Source organism: Mus caroli, chromosome 4, assembly GCF_900094665.2.
Source record: "Mus caroli chromosome 4, CAROLI_EIJ_v1.1, whole genome shotgun sequence".
NCBI classification, from domain to species: domain Eukaryota; kingdom Metazoa; phylum Chordata; class Mammalia; order Rodentia; family Muridae; genus Mus; species Mus caroli.
In genome coordinates, this window is record NC_034573.1 from 119749337 (window position 1) to 119770348 (window position 21012).

The following is a 21012-nucleotide window of genomic DNA, read 5'->3' on the forward strand; positions in this document are numbered from 1 at the left end:
GTAGCCCTGGCTGTCCTGGAACTCACTTTGTAGACCAGGCTGGCCTCGAACTCAGAAATCCGCCTGCCTCTGCCTCCCAAGTGCTGGGATTAAAGGCGCGCGCCACCACGCCCGGCTCTGTAGTGAGCATTTTTAACCACTGAGCCAGAGACTCTCCAAGTCCACAATTTTGCGTTTCTTACAGTATCTGTTGGTGAAAGAAATTCTAAAAATTTTTATTGTGTAAAATACATATAACATAAAATTTGGGTCTTAGTTTTTAAGTGTATATAGGTCAGTGGCATTTAGTACACACACACCCTACAACTGAATTCACCTATCAGACGGTAATTCCCCGTTCCCATTCCTGTTTACCTCTAGATCCTGGTAACCACAGCCAGCCAGCCTTCCTTCCTTCCTTCCTTCCTTCCTTCCTTCCTTCCTTCCTTCCTTCCTTCCTTCCTTCCTTCCTTCTTTCCTTCCTTCCTTCCCTCTATTGTCTTCCTCCTCCTCCTCCTCCTCCTCCTCCTCCTCTTTTTCTATGGCTTCTTGAGATCCAGTTTCTCTGTGCACCCTGGCTGTCCCGGAACTTGCTCTGTAGACCAGGTTGACCCTGAATTTAGAGATCTGACTGTCCCTGCCTCCTGAGTGCTGGAATTAAAGGCGTGCAATGCCACCTCCATTGCTGCCACCATTGAACCCTCTCAGCTCCTTTCTGTACAGAAACAATTGTGCATCTTAAAGAACAGGGACAGGGCAGGCAGGTACTTGGGCAGGGAAGTGAAAATCCCAAAGGGTTGGTTGGTGTAAGTGTCAGCAGATTAATTTTTCTTCTGGATGACAGATATCATGTCTGGGAAACTGGTCCTGTCTGCAGATATTGGCAGAACTAGCAGTGAACTTGAGGGTCTCTGCTGGGTTTCCTCAGGCAGGTGATTTAAGACTAGGGTCATCCTAGGGGGGTAGTGTTGAGCTTTTAAGTCCTTGTAGACATAAGTTTGAGAATTGGTTCCTTGCAGGAACTTGGATAGAGTTTGGTCAAGGGGACACAGTCTTTGTTACTGGCCCTGTTCTCTGTGTAGCTCCTTACAGAATGTAATTTCTGATTCATGGGATGAAGTCCCTCTTCTCCCACACCATGTTAGCTACCAAGCGTCACCTTCTTTTCAGGATGGCAACAATTCCTTAATAGTATTAACAATTAAATACTCATTCAATCCAGATGGTGGTGGTGACGTATGCCTTGATATATATATATATATATATATATATATATATATATATATATATATTCCCTGTATAGATCAGGCTGGTCTCAAACTCATACTCCACATGCCTCTGCCTCCTGAGTGCTGGGATAAACGTATGTACCCCCATAACCAGCTCATGATTTATTTTTATAGTCTGCCTTTTAATGTTGGATCCAAATGAAGTCTGCGCATTTTAAGTGCTTGATAAGTATTTCATGTTTCTTTTAAACCACAGGCTCCCCTGTCTCTTGTAGGGTTTTGATTCCTTTTCCCAGAAGCTGAAGAAATGAGGTTGTTTATTCTATAATGTATTGCATTCCTGGTCCATAGTTAAACGGTCCTTAGGTGGGTCCTTCGGTCCTTCTGTGTGGTGTTTGTTTGTTTGTTTGTTTGTTTGTTTGTTTTTTGAGGCAGAGTTCCTCTCTATGCCCCAGGCTGTCCTGGAACTTGCTCTGTAGACCAGGCTGGCCTCGAACTCAGGCTTCCCCTACCTCCTGAGTGCTGAGATTAAAGGCCTTCATCATCACTGCCCGGCCCTGTGTGGTGCTCTACAGCTGTGAAAATCCTGGAGAAGAACCACCCCATGGAGGAGTTATTCTAGCGAGTGATTTCAGAGGGTCTAGTCCATCACCACAGGAAAGTCAGGCTGAGGCAGAGGCAGTGACCAGGAAGCTGAGCGGTCTCCCTCGCTATAGACCTCGTTTGGTATTGTCTAGGCTCCCAGCCAATGGGATGGTGCTGCTCACATTTAGGGCTGTTCTTCTCCTATCTGTGCATCTTCTTGGGAGACTCCAGCACCGGCCTTCAAGAAGTGTGCTCAGAGCAGTCTCCCGGTGTCCTCATTACAGTCGGGCTGCAGGTGGGCTAACTCCTGCTCTCTCTGTTCCCTGTGGACCCTCCAAGATGGTGTCTGCATCAGAGGATCAGGACCTCGTGTCACTTCCCAGGGGATGAGATGGTCTTCCCATCTGAGGGCTCACAGGAACTACTCATACTGCTTGATATTTTCCATGCCTTTCTAACATGGAAACTTTAAAAATTGCAGTGTCTGGCTGCTGCTGGCATATTAAAAAAAAAAACGATTGATTTTTGCTCATTGATTTTGTATGTAGGAATCTTGCTGAACTCTTACTAATTCGTATAATTTATCTGTTAGGCAGTTGCTGTGTTCTGTAGACACAGTTCCATGCTGACAAATGGCAGTTGTGTTATTAAGTCCTTATAGTCCTTTGTGTCACACACACACACACACACACACACACACACACACATCCTTACCTGCTACATTAATATAACCCTGGATAAAGGTGGTTGTGGGTAGCGTTGACTGTCGTGAGTGTTAAGTGAAATTGTCCAGGATTTCACATTGAAGTGTTTTCCTATTGATGTTCTTTAGCGTGCCGGGGAAGCTTTCTTCTGTCCCTGGATTGCTAATTATTCTGAATGCACAGTGCATTTGGGGAGATAATCATATGATTTTCACTCCCTAATTTATTAATGTAGTAGAGTTAATGAGTTTTTAAATATTAAGCCAATCTTGCCTTACTGAAACAAACCCGACTTGATAATGTCCTGGTGGGGTTTTTTTCCTGTGTATCCTTCCTATTTGCTAAGTTCTTTTAATAATTTGCTTGCAATTTTTTTTTCGCATTTCAGTTGATGAGTTAACTGTCCCGAAATGACTGATCTGTGGGTTGTACAGTCTTCTGGAGTAATTTCTATGAGGTTGGAATTACTTGATTTTTGAACATTGTGGGAATAGAGTATTGTTTAAAGACAGACAAACAAACAAACAAACAAACAAACAAACAAACAAAATAACCCGAAAAACCCACAGTCCTTAGAACGGTATTTTCTTCAGGAGAGCTGTTTCTTCCCTGTGGATTGGGAGTATCCTGTGGTTGCAGGTGTGTTATGAGTCAGCTAGTTGGCCGTTCTTTCTTTCTACACAGATAGAAGTGGGCCAAGTGCTGGTCCCTGGTAGCATCAAGGGAGGCAGGAGGCAGGTGGGAGCCACAGCAAGGTCCCTTTGGTTCTCCTGCAGGGCTCAGGTATTGAGACCCTTTGTCCTATAAGGTGATGAATCATGGATGGGCCCCGAAGGCTGGGATTCCTCAGCCCTTGCTTGTAAATGGCTTTGCAACTTCCAGACAAGCCCAGGTGGAAAGAGTTGCACGCTGGAACCCTGGCTGCTGTCAAAGGCTGAGCTCACTGGGGTACGTGGTGGTAGCATCTGAGAGAGACTGTGCCTTCGGGGCCTAGGCAGTGAGTTGGCACAGCCTGTAGTTTGTTTGTTTTCATTTATTTTCATTTATTCATTTTTATTTCTTATGTGCATGGTGTTTTGCTTGCATATATGTCTGTGCACTACGTGCATGCGTGATGTCCGCAGAGTCTGGAAGAGAACATCAGATCCCCTGGAACTGATGTTACAGGTTGTTGTGAGTGTCCGTGTGGGTGCTTGAAACCAAACCCAGGTCCTCTGGAAGAGCATCCAGTACTCTTTTCTGCTGAGCTTCCTGCAGACCATCCTGCAGTTTGTTTGTTTGTTTGTTTGTTTTAAAGACATTTATGGCCTATTCTGGTCCTGATGTAAGGCAGTTAGGCTGCCTGTTGGACTGACAATTTTCTCAAGGCAGGGAGCCAGAGTCCCAGTAGCTGTTCACTAGGGAGTCAGGTTGCTTCACCACTGGCATCTTGTCAACTAGAAAATGAACTTCAGAAGGGGTCCTTACAGTACAGACTTACAGAATTGGGGCCAGGGAGGTGGCTTTGTAAGTCAAGGTTTCTGCCGCTAAACCTGAGGGACCTGAGTTTGATCTCTGACATCCAAATGGCAGGAGACGTACACACAGGTCCATCACATCCAGAACATGCCCGACCCCCTGAATAAATAGATGTAATGAAATTAAAACAACCTCCTTTAACATATCACTATCACCGACAGTGACTTGGACAGATTTGTTTGTTTGCTTGCTTTTTGAGACAGGGTTTTTCTGTGTAGTCCTAGTTGTCCTGGAACTCACTCTGTAGACCAGGCTGGCCTTGAACTCAGAAATCTGCCTGCCTCTGCCTCCTGAGTGCTGGGATTAAAGGTGTGTGCCACCACGCCCGGCGACTTGGATAGATTTTAATATCACCTTACCAGTGCTTTGCACCCACCCTGTGCTTCAGGAAGAGGGGAGTCTGCTTATCATATCCATCTCGATGTCTTACGTTCTGAGCCAATCTTGCTGTTGAGTTGTCTTTTTCTAGATATGAGTTCATGTTATCTGCATTTCTATTCCTTGGCTTATTGGCATGAATATTTCACAATGGCTTCTTGCCACTGGTACACCTTCTCCAACAAGATCACACCTTCTAATCCTTCCAAACAGGTCAAACATATGACCCTATTTGTGTGTGTGTGGGGGGGGCATTCCCATTCAAACCACCAGGGATGTTTTTTTTTTTTTTTTTAATTTATTATATGTAAGTACACTGTAGCTGTCTTCAGACACACCAGAAGAGGGCGTCAGATCTCGTTAAGGATGGTTGTGAGCCACCATGTGGTTGCTGGGATTTGAACTCTGGACCTTCGGAAGAGCAGTCGGGTGCTCTTACCCACTGAGCCATCTCTCCAGCCCCCCATGGATGGTTTAACAGTAAGAGTAGTTGCTGCTTTTGCAGAGGCCCCAAGTTCAGTTCTTAACACCCACGTGAGGGTTCACAGCTACCTCTTTTTTTTTTTTTTGGTTTTTCGAGACAGGGTTTCTCTGTATAGCTCTGGCTGTCCTGGAACTCACTTTGTAGACCAGGCTGGCCTCGAACTCAGAAATCCGCCTGCCTCTGCCTCCCGAGTGCTGGGATTAAAGGCGTGCGCCACCACGCCCGGCTCCACAGCTACCTCTTAATTCTAGTTCCAGGGCTCCTGCACCCTCTTCTGGCCACCTGAAATACCAGGTACACATGTCTCACTCACCTGAGGGCAAACCCTCATTACCTAAGGAGTACTAACCTCTGGTTTGTGGCTCAGGCTGTGCAGTGATTCATGTATGTTACATGTATCCTTGAAAAGAATGAATGTTCCGTCGTTGTTGGGGCAGTGTTATCCATGCAAGGTAAAGCAGCCGGTTAGTTGGTTTGCCAAATCTTTTTTTATTCCCACGGGTTGTCTTGTCTGCTTGACTCAGAGACATGGGCCTGTTGTGATAGCAAATTTGTCTTTTTCTTGTAACTCTGTCAACGTTTGCTTCCTAGCATTTGAGATTATGTTATTTGATGCTTATGAGTGCCGAGCTGTGGCTCTGTGGTAGACCCGAGTCTCACTGAGTTGTGAAGTCTCTGGAATGATGTTTTTCTGCCTCTGAAGCCGCTTACTCTTTGCTGTTTAAATCATTCCGGTGTTTCGTTGTGCTTGGAATACAACCAATCTCACATTACTACTCCATTTTTGTCTCTTCGCCTCATTATATTTTAGAAATAGTGTTTATCTTTCATAACAGGATTTTCTTTCTTTTTTTTTCTGCCCCCTGCAACTCCTTGAAGTGGAGCAAATAAACACTTTTTTTTCCTAATAAGTGAATAAATAACTAAAAACCTGATCATTTTTGTAATTGTCTGGAATACTAATTCACTTATGTATTAGTTCTTTTCATTTGAGACATGACTTTGGTATATAGCCCAAGCAGGACTCTAACTCATAATCCTCCTGCCTCAGCTTCTGAGACTGCAGGCATGTGCCACAGACCCAAGTGCATTCTGGCAACTCCTGGCTTATCTACCTCCGTTCCATCTTGCTGTGTCTTGCTTGGACCCGTTCACTGGCTCTCCTGGGAATTTTAACACGAATAATTCACTTGCCCAAGGATACAGCTTCCCCTGAATGGAACAAGAGTCATGGGATGTTTTAATTCCAAGCACGCTCCTTCCCAATTTGTGAACCATTGTTATCGGGTAAATTGGTCCTTTCTTATGTTTTTAATCCCCCAAATTACACACCATCATTGTAATTCTAGACAATGTTTAGGTTCAACACGGTATTTTTTTTTTTCCTGGCTCAAAGTTTCTCATTGCAACTCATGTTTCCTGTGTGGGATAATTTGTTTTTCCTTCCAACTCAGGTTCATCCTTTAGTGTTTTTACATTTTTTTTTTTTTGGTCTTTTTCATTCATTTTGCCTTAAGTACATTTTGTTTACTGAGTAACTTGCAATTATCAAGAAGGATAACTTCTGTTTTTCTCTGCTGTGTCTTTTCTCATTATATTCTCAAACAAAGATTTTGCCCTGATCTACAGTGGCTAGGGATGATTGCTTTATTTGAGCACCTTAAAAATAATACCCCACGTGCTCTGCTTTTCCTTATCGACACTGGGGAGTCAGCTGTTTGGCTAAGTGCCTGTCCCTTCCATAGGCACGGTGTCATTTAGTGAATGCTGGGTGAAGGTAGCACCTTCTAGACTCAGACTGGCTGGGCTTAAATGTCAGCTCTTTGGTTTGCTACCTAATTAGCCAATCTCTGTGCCTCGGTCTCCTGTAGTGTAAGATGTGTTAAAGACAGGGTTGGTTGCCCACCTGGGCGTGGTAGAGGGCATTCAGAGCACAACAGCAGGCCATTTTAATGGTCTTGCTGGCTATTATTTTTCTTTGATTTTTAAAATTATATTTTTATTTTTTAAAAGAAGTAGGTGTCTATCTGTGCACCTGAGTGCAGCCCATGCGTGCAGGTGCCCGTGGAGTCGGGAAAGGGTGTTAGAGCCCCTGGAATCTCAGTTACAGGTGGTTGGTGGGTTGCTTAACGTGGGTACTGGCAACTGAACCCCAGTCCTCCTCAAGAGCATCAAGTGCTCCTAACCCCTGAGCCTTCTCACCAGCCTCCCTCGCTTTTTAAATTGTGAATCTGTTTGCATGCGTGTGAGCGTGTATGTGTGTATGTGTGTATGTGCGTGTATGTGTGCATGTGTGTGTATGTGTGTATGTGCATGTGTGTGCATGTGTGAGTATGTATGTAAGTGCATGTGTGTGAGTGTATGTGTGGATGTGTGTGTATGCGTGTATGTGCATGTGTGTACATGTGTGTGTTTGTGTGTATGTGCATGTGTGTGTATGTGCATGTGTGTATATGTGCATGTGTGTGCATATGTATGTATGTGTGTATGTGTGTGTGAGAGCATGTGTGTGAGTGTATGTGCATGTGTGTGTATGTGTGAGTGTGTGTATGTGCATGTGTGTGTTTGTGTGTATATGCATTGTGTGTGCATGTATGTGTATGTGCATGTGTGTATATGTGCATGTGTGCATGTGTGTGTATGTGCATGTGTGCATGTGTGTGTATGTGTGTATGAGCATGTGTGAATGTGTGTATGTGCATGTGTGTATGTTTGTGTATGTGTGCAGTACACGCATGCATGTACACTTGGAGGTCAGAATAGGACACCTACTCTGCCTGGAGCTGGAGTTACCGGCAGTTATTGTGAGTCATTACATGTAGGTGCTGGGACCAGAACTCAGGTCCTCTGAAACGGCCAGCTGCTGAGCCGCCTCTCCAGTCCTTTCTTGATTTTTTTTTGAATTTTCTTATTCCTGGGGATTGATGTCTATAGGTGTGAGGTTCCTTTAATTTCCCTGTCTGGACTCCACAGAACTTTTTAAAGCTGTGAATTGCCCTCTTTTATCAGTTGGGGAGAAATCCTTAGCTGTGTACCTTCAAGTGCTGCCTCTACCACATTTTCTTCTCTCTCCTAATTAGCTAGATTAATTAGTCCCGCTCACTCCCAGCATTTGCATCTTCTTGACTTTGCCCCGCAGTCTCTGTGCTGCGACTGTTCTGGATAATTTCTTGAGATCCATGTCCCAGCTCATTAATTGGCTTCAGCTGTGTCTAATATGCTATTAAACCTATACACCGAGGTTTTATTTTTTATTTTAATTATGTTTTTATTTCCCGAAGTTGTGTTTGGTTCCCAACTGAATCTGATTGTTTTTGTTTTTTCCCTTCCATCCCTGTCTCCCTTTAACGATATCATACTTCCATCCCTTCCTGTGTTCTGTCTCGAACATCAGAAGGCTGAGCCTTGTGCGGCCGGTGGAAGGACCCCTGAATCCAGAGCCAGCCTACTTCGAGGGACAGGCTGGTCTTAATACCTTTCCCACTTCCCAGCCCTGCGTCCCCTTTTCCTTTTTCCTCTCCTGTCACTTTCTTTGAAAGGCTGATTCATCTCATGGTTTGAAAAAGAAACCGGCCGGGCGTGGTGGTGCACGCCTTTAATCCTAGCACTCGGGAGGCAGAGGCAGGCAGATTTGTGAGTTCGAGGTCAGCCTGGTCTACAAAGTGAGTGCCAGGGCAGCCAGGGCTACACAGAGAAACCCTGTCTCGAAAACAAACAAAACAAACAAACAAAAAAAACCAAAACAAAAAACCAAATGCTGAGTCTCCATCCCAGCACCAGGGTCTTCCCCGCCGGCAGTCAGGACTGTTAGGATCTGTAGAGACTTCCAGATATGTTTTATGTGTAGCCAAGCAAATACACATTTAAAAATTCATTCTCCCTGTAACGCAAATGGTAGCATGCTACATATATTGTTCTGCACTCGCTTTTTAATAAAAAATATGTTTCTGGTTATGAAAGAAATACGTGTTCATCTTGAATAACATCAATTCCCAAGTGTACACATGTAGAAAATGAAAGTCTCCCCGGAATTCATTCCCTAGGGATAACATCTATTTTGCATCTATAAATATATATTTACATAAATGGGCTTATGCAACAGACAATGTTTTCTAACCTATTTTTCCCCCTTTCCTCCTAATAACACATCACGACATCATCCCATGAATCTTTCCATAGCCTCACGTAGGGCTGGGGCTGTGGAATCAGGGAGAATTAGGCTCCAATATTAACTGCACAGCTCAGCAGCTTAGCACTCGCTACAGACGACTGAAGCCTCAGGTTCTTCATCTGTGAAGTGGTAGCAGGGTGTCCACTTCCTCGTGGTCTGGGAAGGCACTGAGTTCATGTAGGTTGTGTGCCCGCCCTCCAGGCCCCAGGAGAAGGTCGTCTTTTAATGACTCCCATCCCTGATTAATGTTCAAATAGTATTTATAGTCTGGATGTGTTATAGTGTATTAACAATGCCCGGTTAGTAGAAGCTAGTGTCTTTTTTTTACAGATGTTAGCCCTGTAAGCACACTGTTGTTGTGAGTACTTTGGGTTGGGCTGGATTACCGGGTCCTCTGGATTCTAATCTCTGGACCCTCTTTATTTTTTCTCCAAGGAGGCGCGAGTGCCCTGGGGGGTGAAGACTGCATACTATGTAGGTGCTGCTTCTTCATCGTCATCCTTCATCCCGCTTTGCTCTGGAGTGTGGGTGGGCCAGGGCCAGCCCCCCTCAGCAAAGGCTCTCTGAGCCCTCTCTCCTGCCCTCTCCCCTTACCTCAGGGATGCTAAAGCTTAGACTTCCGGTTTCTTTCAGACCTTGCACCCAACACCACCACCCCTCCACACACAAACTCACGTCCAACATAATTCCTGTAATTTGCTATATATTGGAAAAGAATTAAAATGTATCTTTGAAAAAAGAGAGAAGAGTCCAGAGGAAGTAAGGAGAGAAAAGAATTGAAAACCCTCTATCTACCAATCATGAAAAGGCACAGCTTCTGGGCTCCAAAGGAACAGAGGTTCCCAGCAGTAGTGGTGAAAGGGAGAGATAGGCTAGCAGCGCTCAAACTGCTCATCACCTTTAAATAGCCACAAAGAGCTTTCTCTCAGAGGCAATGCATGGGTGATAAGAGCTTTAGCTTCACAGAGAGCCCCTGGAATGTTTGAGCAGGAGGGGGTGGAGTGAGGACAGGTGTGTTCTTCCTGATGACGGTGACAGGGGTCCTAGTGTATATATAGCCTGCTGATGGCAAATGGGCCAGGGAGTTAGAGGGGAAGCAAGAGGGTCAGCACAAAGACAGGTGGCTTCATTCCTGGGACAGAGGCTAGCCAGGCAGCAGACACTTAGTGAGCCCTACTATGTGCCAGGCCTTTGTAGATTCTAGAGGGTATAGTCCTGACCCTGTATTCATTGAAGTCACTGGCCGGTGGAAGCCAGAGATGATAAACAATTGAAGCCAAGGCAGGAAGGATTTCAGGCAGAGTCTTGCCATATTCTCTCTCAGCAGGTCTGCACTGGGTCAGGAATCAGGCTTGTGGGAGCCGCCAGCAGCAGTCAGCCAGGACAGATTGAACCTCTGGAGGAGTTGGACACCAACTCAGCCAGAAGGAAGAGAAGGCCCACAACTGCTCACCCTACCCCTTGTCAGGTACAAAGCTGGCTTCCTTGCCTAGGGGGCTAGTGATTGATCTTGTCCATGGGGACGTTCCACCTGATGTCACTGAGGCCCAGGATCGGATGACTTGGCCAGGGTCACAGAGAGGCAGGTGATCCCCATTTGGATGCTGGCCTGGGTTCTTGGATGCTCTTCCTACTAGGTTTGGGAGTTTAGGGGAGTTGGGGAATGGTATTCCTCTATTGTGTTTGGAAAGGCTCTATCTACGGTGAACTCAGCTGACCCTGCTACATCAGGGTTTCCAGCCAATCATTGGAATGGGACTGTGGGGTATTCTTACATCCTTCCTTTGCTCTAAAGCATCTTAAGGGACCTCTCCCTAGGGGCCGAGTGGCCATAGATGAATGGACACCGCCCCCCCCAACACACACACAAGGCAGCTTTGGCTGGACTGGGCCTCTCCACCATACTCATCTCTCTCTGCAGAGTGATCCTTCAGAAACTGAGCATACAGAACTTCTTCAGCAGAGGGCAGAGGACCCAGGTGACGAGAGCCAGGGGGTGGAGTCTCACCCTGCTCCACACTTCTGGGATCAGCTCAGAGTTCTTCTCCAAAAGAACAGGGCTCCTAGGGCCATGAGTGGGGGGGATCGGAGCCCCTCCCCCCTTTCCTTGTTGTCCCCTGGGATTGCATGACACATTGTCCCTACCCCAGGCGAGCAGGGAATGACACCTTTGGATGCTGGAGTGCGATCTACCGTGGTCCGTGCCATGCAGGAGGTGCTGTGGACTCGGTAAGGCTATCCTGTGTAGCTTCCGGCTAGGCCACATTTGGGGGCGGGGATGGTGCACACAGAGAGAGACAGAGACGGAGACGGAGACGGAGACGGAGACGGAGACGGAGACGGAGACGGAGACGGAGACGGAGACGGAGACGGAGACGGAGACGGTATGTATGAGTGCCTAATTCTATTTGATATTGGGGTGGTTACTGACCCACACAGCCAGTGGCAAGCTGAAATGTGAACCTGGGTGTCTGTGATGCGTGGCTTCAGTTGCAGAGAGTCTGGGCTGACAGGATCTCAGAGTTCTGAGGGTTCTCACTGACAAGAGGGTGAAACCAAGCTCAGGGAAGGCAGAGTCAGCAGTAGATCAGGATCGTGACTGCCCTTCCCTTGGTTGATCTTTTGCTATACCAACCTCAGCTTGGTTCTCTTGTCCGGTTGACTCCTTAACCTCCAAGCCCAGGCTTGACCCTCTCCACGCCAATGCAGCTGTCTAGCGGGACCGAGCAGCCTGACTCTGACCCTTGCTTTTGCTTGCTTAGGTCTGTTGGGTAGCGTTAGGGTGTGTACTGGCTGGTTTTGTGTGTCAACTTGACACAGCTGGAGTTATCACAGAGAAAGGAGCTTCAGTTGAGGAAATGCCTCCATGAGATCCAACTGTAAGGCATTTTCTCAATTAGTGATCAAGGGGGGAGNNCCCCTTGTGGGTGGGACCATCCCTGGGCTGGTAGTCTTGGGTTCTATAAGAGAGCAGGCTGAGCAAGCCAGGGGAAGCAAGCCAGTAAAGAACATCCCTCCATGGCCTCTGCATCAGCTCCTGCTTTCTGACCTGCTTGAGTTCCAGTCCTGACTTCCTTGAGTGATGAACAGCAAATGTGAAAGTGTAAGCTGAATAAACCCTTTCTTCCCTAACTTGCTTCTTGGTCATGATGTCTGTGCAGGAATAGAAACCCTGACTAAGACAGGGTGAGTCCTGAACTCTGAGCTCTCCCTAGGTAAATGGAAGATGTAACATATCTTCTGCACAGAGCAAGGGCAGGAGTCAACAGGTCCGTGGGAGAGCACCCATCCAAGAACGGAGATGGCTCGGCCCCTGTCTCCCACCCTTATGCCTCCCTCTCAGAATAAGTGAGGGAAGAGCTTTCCTGCTCAGCCTTGCTTGTCCTCACAGTGCCCAGGAGCTTCCTGACCTGGCGTTGAGGGAAGATGAGGTAGAGGCCATCGCAGAGGGCATTGAGGAGGCCCTCTTCCACCTGACACAAGACACCAACCTCCGCTACAAGAACAAGTACCGCAGCCTGCTCTTCAACCTGCGAGATCCCCGAAATGTTGTGAGCTGGGGGTGGGAGAAGGTTGGGGGACACCAGGAACAGACTGAAGGTTGGAATGGGTGCTGTCAGGGTGGAACGGTGCATTCTCTTCCCCCGCACAGGACCTGTTTCTCAAAGTGGCTCACTGTGACGTCACCCCTAACAACCTGGTGCAGATGAGCTCAATCCAGCTGGCCCCCAAGGAGCTGTCCCGCTGGCGGGACCAGGAGGAGAGAAAGGTGAGAACTTTGTAGACAGACCACAAGAAGGGGGAGGGCAGTGGAAGACAGGAACGGAGGAAGCAGGACAGATGGACAGTCAGGACTGAGAAGGAGCTGGAGTCTTCCACGTCAAAAGTAGGAAGAGAGCCCACGCACCATTTCTCTGTGGAGCTGGGCTGTGTGGGCGGTGGGTGGGAGGCTTCTGTGAGGCAGTCCCCAATGCTCTTCTTTTTAGCCCAACCTCAGGTTTGGAAAAGGGGCCTCACAACTCCACCCCCCTCAGTCGCTGCCCGTGGGTCTTGCCCTGCATGGAGCTCTTGGGAGTAGGGAAGACATAGCATTGCGCTGGGTGTTGGTGGGTGGAGGCGGTGGTCCAGTGCTGAGGGGCTGAGGTGTAGAGGATGCTAAAGTGCTGTTCTGGAAGAGCTAATAACCAGGTCCAGCCAGTGTGTCCATCCATTCAGCTGAGTTTCTGTTCAGGCCCTGCAGGTAGTTTAGGGGTTCCCTCTGTGCAGCAGCCATTAAGAATTCCAGGGTGGGGTGGGGTGGTGGAGAGATGGCTCAGTGTTTAAAGCACTGGCTGCTCTTCCAGAGGTCCTAAATTCAATTCCCAGCAACCACCTGGTGGCTCACAACCATCTGTAGTGGGATCTGATGCCCTCTTCTAGCACACAGGTATACATGCAGATAGAACACTCATACATAATATAAATACATCTAAAAAAAAAAAAGGAACTCCAGGGTGCCCCCCCCCAATGTATGTAACAAATGTGCAGGTTGGTCTTCATGTGGGTCCCCCCAACAGCTGGAGCAGGGGCTGTCTCTAAAGCTGTTGTCTGTCGGTGGATCCTGTTCCCCTAACTGGCTGCCTTGTCTGGCCTCAGTGGGAAAGGATGAGCCTAGCCCGCAGGGATTGGAGGGTACCAGGATGGGGGGAGGGGGTTCACCCTCTCAGAAGAGACAAGGAGGGGAGGATGGGGTTAGAGACTGTGTGAGGGGGGACCAGAAGAAGGGAGGTTAGTGATCGGAACATCAAATAAATAAATGAATAAATGGGGGGGGGGAGGAATTTCAGGGTGGGAACTGGGAAGGAAGCTCAGCTTGTATGGCTGGCTTGTATGGCTAGCTTGTATGGCTAGCTTGCCACACAAGTGTGAGTTTGAGCTCCAGAATTCAAGTAAAAAGTCCGCATGTCGGCGTGTGTCGGTGTTGGCTGGGAAGGTGGAGACAGGCAAGCCTAGTCGAATGAAAGCCCTTGCCTCAAAAAGTAAGGTGGGTGACTCCTGAGGAAGGCCATGGAAGACCAACCTCTGGCTTCCACACACATTTGCACACACGAGTACACGCATCTAGCCATCCACTAAGGTGCATGCCCACATGTGTGCATATGTACACAATCGAGAATTTCAAGGTAATGCACACAGGTCGTGACAAAGTGTGAGCCTCTTTGAGAACAGAGTTCAGTGTACCATCATCATGGAGTCCCCCTGCCTGGGTGTGGGGTCCAGGACCCCTATCTTTTTGCACCATTAGCAAAGGAGAAGGGCGGGAGAGAAGGCACAGTGGTTAAGAGCACTGCTTGCTCTTCCAAAGGACCCGGGTTCAAGTCCCGGCAACCACACAACTGTCTGTAAATCTAGTTCCAAGAGATACGACACCCTCACACAGACATGCATGGGGGCCGAACACCAATCTAAATAAAATAAAATAAAATAAAATAAAATAAAATAAAATAAAATAATTTGTTTTAAACACACAAACAAACAAACAGAAAAGGAGAGACAGGCTTCCAGGTCAGATGATTTTGCTCAAAAAGGAGAATGACAGCTAGCCAGTCGTTCCTAGGAACCTCAATCTAGGCTGGGCCCGCCTCATGCGTTGCTTAATACCTTGCTCTTAATCCTCAGAGAACAGATAAACTGAGGTTTAGGCCAACTAAGTGGTGGTCCAAAGTCAATCTAATCTTTAAATCTTTATTAATAGCCCATCTGGGACTCACTGGGACTCAGCCTGCACACTTGTTCCGTCATCACAGCCTCTCTGAGGACGGGTGGGTGGGGCAGAAGCAGAGTTGACTTGGGCTTGGGTGAAGGCCAACTGCAGTGACATTTCTTAGAGGAGGCAGGACTTCAGTGGGACCCGGAAGGGTAGGGCTGAGGGGGGCTGACTTTCTGAGTGAACGGAGAGAGGCTTGAAAATGAGGGGAACCCCCAAGGGAGGGGCCTTGAAGGAGGGAAGGGAGGGACTGGGTCCTCAGTGGCCAGAGGCGCCTGGCTGAGTTTGACTTGGTTGCTGCAGGGCCTGGACATCATTGAGCAACAACAGAAGGAACTGTACAGACTTCCCGCCTCCAAACTGACTCACAAGGGCGAGGTAGAGATCCCACGGGACTCGGACCAGATGCTGACCCTGGAAGACCTGATGGTAAGGGGTGACCTGAGATAGGCACAGGTACTTCTTACCCTGCTGACTATGGGGCCCTGAGCAAGGCCATTGCCTACGCTGTGGGCCCCATGTTTAAGACAGTAGGTCTGGCATTGGTCGCCCTTCTTTTAGCCTAACTCCAGAACACTTGCACAGGTGGCACTAAAGGCTTATCATTGCAGGCACCCGAGCCCCAACCACTCTGGCTTCAGGCAAAGGATTTTCCTAGATGCAAGAGACAGAGGCCTGTTTTATCAGTGCGTTTATTTGCTTGGAGTTGCCACAGGCAGGGACACCCTGCCCTCCTCCGAGCTTGCCCTTGCACTGGAGAAGGTCCAAGATTTAGGCCTCTAACTGATGGGACAGCTGAATCCCTTGGTGGAGCACCATCCTCTAGCAGAGCACCTCCATCTTACCCAGAGCCTGGCTTATGTGTCTCAACTTGGTTAACCAGCACCTCAGTGACCTGTGGTCCGCAAGACCTTCCCCTTGTCCCCACATCCATTACTCTCAGAAGGCCGATTTGGCTTGGTTGAGGTCTCTATGGGTCAGCTGTCATCTGGTTCTGATTAGGAGATGGGTGGAGGGCTGGCAAGTCTCTTAGCTCTTGTTCATTTGCTCAGTACAGATTTGTTGAGCCTTTCCTGGGTGCCAGGCCCTGGGGGAAATGACAAGGGGGTTGACAAGATAATACTTGGGGGTTTGCCATCTCCCACCCCAAGTGTTCAAGCCAAGAAGAATCACTGTCTGTGTAGAGAGGAGCCCTCGGGGGGTGCAGCTGCTCCTCAGCTGGAGCCAAGCACGTCCCCTCAAGAGGCTGGCATGTCAGCATTAGAGAGGTGTCAGGAGAAGGGAAGAGAGGAGATGGCAGAGGAGAAGGGGAAGGTGACAGAGAAGAGCAATCTTCGCTCTTACTGAGTACCTGCCACGTGGCCCTTTCACAAACAGCACCTCATTTGAACATGGCGATTACTGACAGTTGGTGTTCGTGCTGAAACCCGAACCATTGCCGCAGCTCAGTGTCATGGGCTGGCCTGGCGTGGAGCAGGCGTGTGCACCTGGCAGCCTTTTGAGATCTTTGCAAACCTTCCGAACAAAAGGGATTCCTATTGTGAGGGCGAAGGTGGTTACGATATTTACTCTCCTGGGCTCTGTCATCTGCTTCTGAGGACTTGACCCAAGGAAAAGATGCAAAAGTTAGGAAAACACTTTGTGCACAAAGATGCCTTTGGGGCGTCTTGCTAATGACAACTGGAGGTGACCTGAATGTCTAGCAACAGTCTTACTGTTGTCTAGCAACTGCTACACAGTTGGCCCACGGGGGAGGAGGTCTAGAGAAGGGGGCAGACGTGTCCACTGCAATGAGTGGGATACAGGGAGGATGCAAAGAATATGTGACCCCAGCTATAATAAGAGCATCCCCAGACCCTCTGCATAGGAAAACATTGAAATAATACCCAGTGTACCAACCATGGTCTGAACAAATGGTGGGGTTTTATTTACAATTATTAAATAAATAATTTCCCAACATTTCTTTAACATTTTTCAGTTTTTGGAATATAGAAACATATTTAGAAAAAATAATAAACCACATTTTTGAGACTCTCTACATATAGAGGGCTCCTGATCTTCATGGCCACCTTGCCATCTGTCCCCTTCTACCCCTGTGCTTTCCAGGAACCCATGGTGCCCAGAGAGTGCAGCCTACAGCCCCTGACAACCCCTCTGGAGGGCACCACCAATTGGCACCAGCACCACCAATGTGACTCTAACTGTCAAGTCTGCACGGGTGGGGAGGAAGGCAGGAAGGCTGATGATGGTAGCCAGCCAGAGCTACAAGTGGACATCAGCTACAACGTGGGTGGGTAGCTGGGTTTGTAAGTGGCAGAATGGGAGACCCTATGCCCGAAGGTCACCTTGGAATGAAGCTGGCTCAAGGCTTGCTTCAGGTCAGGCTGCGGGCTGGCTTCTCCCTCCGCATACACAGTTCAGTTCTTGCCTCTGCTCTTTGCAGATCGGAAATCCTCAACTAAACTGCCAGCCTTCTCCGGGGCCATCATGAACAGGGAGGAAAATGCCATCCAGAAAGCCCCAGGTCCATCTCCTGTGTCCTCTCCAGAGGTGCTCAAAGTTGGGGAGACACCCCCCAAGGAGCCACAGGACAGGTATGACTGGTAGCCGATAGGTGAGAAACCCAGCATCCTAGGTGTGGGAGGCCATCAGCTGGAGTAACAGCATCCACACACTGCAGGAGCGTCCTTCCTTATGACCGTGTCTTCCCTTGCCTGTGAGCCTCTGTTGTTGTATCTGAGTATCTGAGGTGGAACTCACACACCTTCCTGGTTCTCTCCTGCTCAAGGCCCGTGCTTGAATCAGTGTTCGGGTCTCGGCAATGAGAACGCAGTACTGGCTCTGCAAACAGAAGGGACCCTGGGGACATCCCAATGAATGACTTTGCTTGGCCCTGCCCTATCCCTTCTTCTAGGCTCCAGATGCCTGCTGGGCCCAAAAATGCCCCGCCCAGCCCTACACCCTGGGAGGGCTCACTGGACATGTTCTCCATCAAGCACTTCCGGGCCAAGGCCCAGCTGATCTCGGGACACAGCTGTCAGCTTGTCCAGGTACTTACAGCCCTCACACCCTTCTCAGCTCAGTTGGCAATTCTTCCAGTGAGCCTTGTGCTAACGAAGCAGGAGGGCAGACGATACCCTAGCCTGATTCTGACACACACACTCAGGCTATTAACTCTACCCCGAGACATAAGGGAAGAGTCTCTGCGAAGCTTCCTAGAGCCCCCCAGTTCACAGGAGGGTTTTAGGGGTGACTGATGAGTAACTATTAGTGGGCTAAGGAGTGAGTGAGGACCCATGGGACTTGGGGCAGGACAGGCTGTAGGCCTCCAGGGGGTAGTTAGAGCTCTCTGGAGGAGTCCCTGAGGGTTCGGATACACTGTCCTCCTCCTCTGACTTTGGCCTGAGGTAATGGGAAATGATTCAGCCTAAGAGGGAGGGAAGCTGGGTGCTGACCAACCACCTGCCCCAACAGGCTCTCCCGGATGTCATCCGCTCAGCAGGCCGCCTCCCTCCAAGCCATGTTTGGGATCTTCTAGATAGTATGGGCCCATCCAAGGCAAAGGTAAGCTGTCTGCCCTCTTCTGCCCCCACGTCTCAGCTCCTTCCCTCCCCAGCTAGCTCACCAGTGACCCTTGGGCATGATTCCCCTTTCCTGCTTCTTCCTAGAACAGCAGTTCTCAACCCATGACTCTCTCACAGGGGTCGCACATCAGCTACCCTGCATAAATATCAGATATTTACATTATGATTCATAACCGTAGCAAAATTACAGTTATGAAGTAGCAACGAAAATAATGTTATGGTTGGGGGGTTGGTCACCCCGGCAGGAGGAGCTGTATTAAAGGCTCTCAGCATTAGGAAGGTTGAGAACCACTGAGCTAGAGGAAGTAGCTCTCAGAGGTCTGCTGTCCTGAGTGTGCCTGCAAGCCCAGAGGATGACTGCTCCCTTGCCACTTCCTCTGTATCCTCCAGGACATCTGTGTGATCAGGCTGTGTCCCCACGGGTCTCGGGACATCCAGAACTACCGTCTGCTTTACTCCTACCTCAACAACAAGCAGTGCCACTGCCTGGCCACTGTGCCGCAGGTGAAAATGGTCCTGCTGCCCCTGCCTGCCTTTGAGCCTCTGCCAGCCAGGCTGCGCCCTCTGGGGGGCCCAGGTGAGAACCACTTACATGCCCAAATAGAACTACAGAGCAGCCAGGGCAGAGGCAGATCCAGACAGCTTGCAACAAAAGTAGCAGCCAAGAGGAATAGGCATGCTTGTATCTGCTGCTGAGCTAGCTAGGTTTGGCTTCAGGGCAGGGATCTGCCTAGGTGTGGCCCTAGGAAATCACCTGTGGAAAAGGACTTTAGGGACTCACAAGTAGGATGTGCCTGCCTGCTCTGAAGCAAAAAGCCTTAAGGCCTGGCTGGGCTGCAGTTCCCAGTACTGGAGGCAGGTTGGTTGACATGTCCTCCATTAGGCTGTTCTGGGTAAAAGCCCAGCTTGTGTTGGGACATAGCTGCCAGCTTGTCTAGGTACACCTTTCTTCATGAGGTCTCTCTCTCTCTCTCTCAGTGATACGTCCACCTCTCATTTATTCATTCTACAATAAGCCACTGCCTCAATTTGTGGTAGGCTCAAAGACAGATGATGATACACCGACTCCCGGGATGGTGTTGACTGTCTTCACTAAGCCTTGAGGTCAAACCATCCATGCCTTAGCCTCTGCCACATGACTATTGATCACCTAGACCGAGCACTCTGAGACAGGCTCATTTGCCTGCTTGCTTTCTCCCACCTCAGTGTCAGGAAGTTCTCATGACCAAAACTCCAGGTTCACTGCAGCTTTTGCTGGTTGGTGTGTGTGTGTGTGTGTGTGTGTGTGTGTGTGTGTGTGTATGAGTGTATTTACTTCCTCCAGGTCTTGGAACCCTCTTCCTCCTCTTTTCAGGTCTTGAAATTACTCACACGAGCCTGTTACTAGCTGTACTATTTCCTAAGGATGAGCTTCCAGACACAGCTATGTCCATCCCTGTGTCGAACAAGGTCCCAAAGACCGTGTCCTTCAGCAAAAGAGTGGAAAGGATCCGCTACTCACCAGAGGATAGGAGGTCAGAGGCCACCTCATCTCCCCTTGAAGAGGACCCAAAGCAGAGCTTGGCCAGGGGCAGCTTGACTCCAAGGAGTGTTTGTGCTCCACAGAGCCTCCCTAGAGGCAGGGGGAGGCAGGGACCTGGGTGGGGACAGTGGTCCCCAGAAGCAGCCTGGCGCTATTCCCAGCATCCCAGTTCAGCAGATCCAGTGTTCCCTGGCATTGGCCAAGGACAGCACCTCCACAGGGCCTCCTGTTTCCACCACGACCTTCTCCAGCACCTCAAGGTCTTAGTGACCATGAGTCACCAGTTCCAGGCCTCACTGTGGCCCCAAAGCCAGGATTCCCTGCCCCCATTCACTGTAGGATCTGCAGTTCCAGACCCCCCTGGACCTTCTTTGGGCCCCATGGACGGAGGTGGTTCTAACTGTCCCCTGCCAGAGGGGTCAGACCCTTTAGAGCCGCCAGAACAGGAGTGTTGACTCCTTTACCGATGCTGAACCTGAGGAGGGGCGAGTGAGCTCTCCCACACCTGCCTAGTTTGTATCTGTTCTGCAGTCTGTTTGATGTTGATTTTTTGGTTCAATAAAAACTTGGCAAAGTAAGAATTGTATCTGATATCTGAGAAGGAGTCTCTAGTCCCATCCAGGTGTGGCTTGATGTATCTTTGAATTTTTGTGCACAAATGCATGATTTCCCCAGCTGCTGACTGGGTGTTCCCGAGCCAACACTTTATCCCAGGACAAAGTTCTTGCTATGTGGCTTCTGGAGACATTCAAAACAAAACAAAACAAAACAAAACAAAACAAAACAAAACAAAAGCCTCTGAGCCAAGTGTGAGCATGCACACCTTTAATCCCAATGCACAGGAGGCAGAGGTGGGTAGATCTTTTAAATCTGAATCTAGACTGCTCTGCATAGCTAATTCCAGCCCAGCCAGTGCCGTACAGTAAAACCTTTCTGTGATGGCTATTCTTGCATGTCAACCTGACTACATCTGGAATTAATTAAAATCTAAATGGCTGGGTATGCCCTTGAAGGGTTTCTTTCTTTCTTTCTTTCTTTCTTTCTTTCTTTCTTTCTTTCTTTCTTTCTTTCTTTCTTTCTTTCTTTCTTTCTCTCTCTCTCTCTCTCTCTCT

The 21012-nt window shown here is 48.7% G+C and overlaps 1 protein-coding gene across 1 annotated transcript in view; it reads left to right on the top strand.

Annotated features, from left to right (window-relative positions):
- Positions 1 to 20355, top strand: part of Spocd1 (SPOC domain containing 1) — a 28928-nt gene extending 8573 nt beyond the window's left edge. Inside the window, exons 2-12 of the mRNA XM_021161241.1 lie at positions 10970 to 11027; positions 11199 to 11277; positions 12440 to 12599; positions 12701 to 12817; positions 15098 to 15223; positions 16901 to 17084; positions 17238 to 17388; positions 17709 to 17844; positions 18269 to 18358; positions 18769 to 18955; positions 19733 to 20355. Coding sequence (XP_021016900.1) covers positions 10970 to 11027; positions 11199 to 11277; positions 12440 to 12599; positions 12701 to 12817; positions 15098 to 15223; positions 16901 to 17084; positions 17238 to 17388; positions 17709 to 17844; positions 18269 to 18358; positions 18769 to 18955; positions 19733 to 20355 — 1911 coding nt within the window. The remainder of the gene's footprint in view (positions 1 to 10969; positions 11028 to 11198; positions 11278 to 12439; positions 12600 to 12700; positions 12818 to 15097; positions 15224 to 16900; positions 17085 to 17237; positions 17389 to 17708; positions 17845 to 18268; positions 18359 to 18768; positions 18956 to 19732) is intronic.
- The last annotated feature ends 657 nt before the right edge of the window (positions 20356 to 21012 follow it).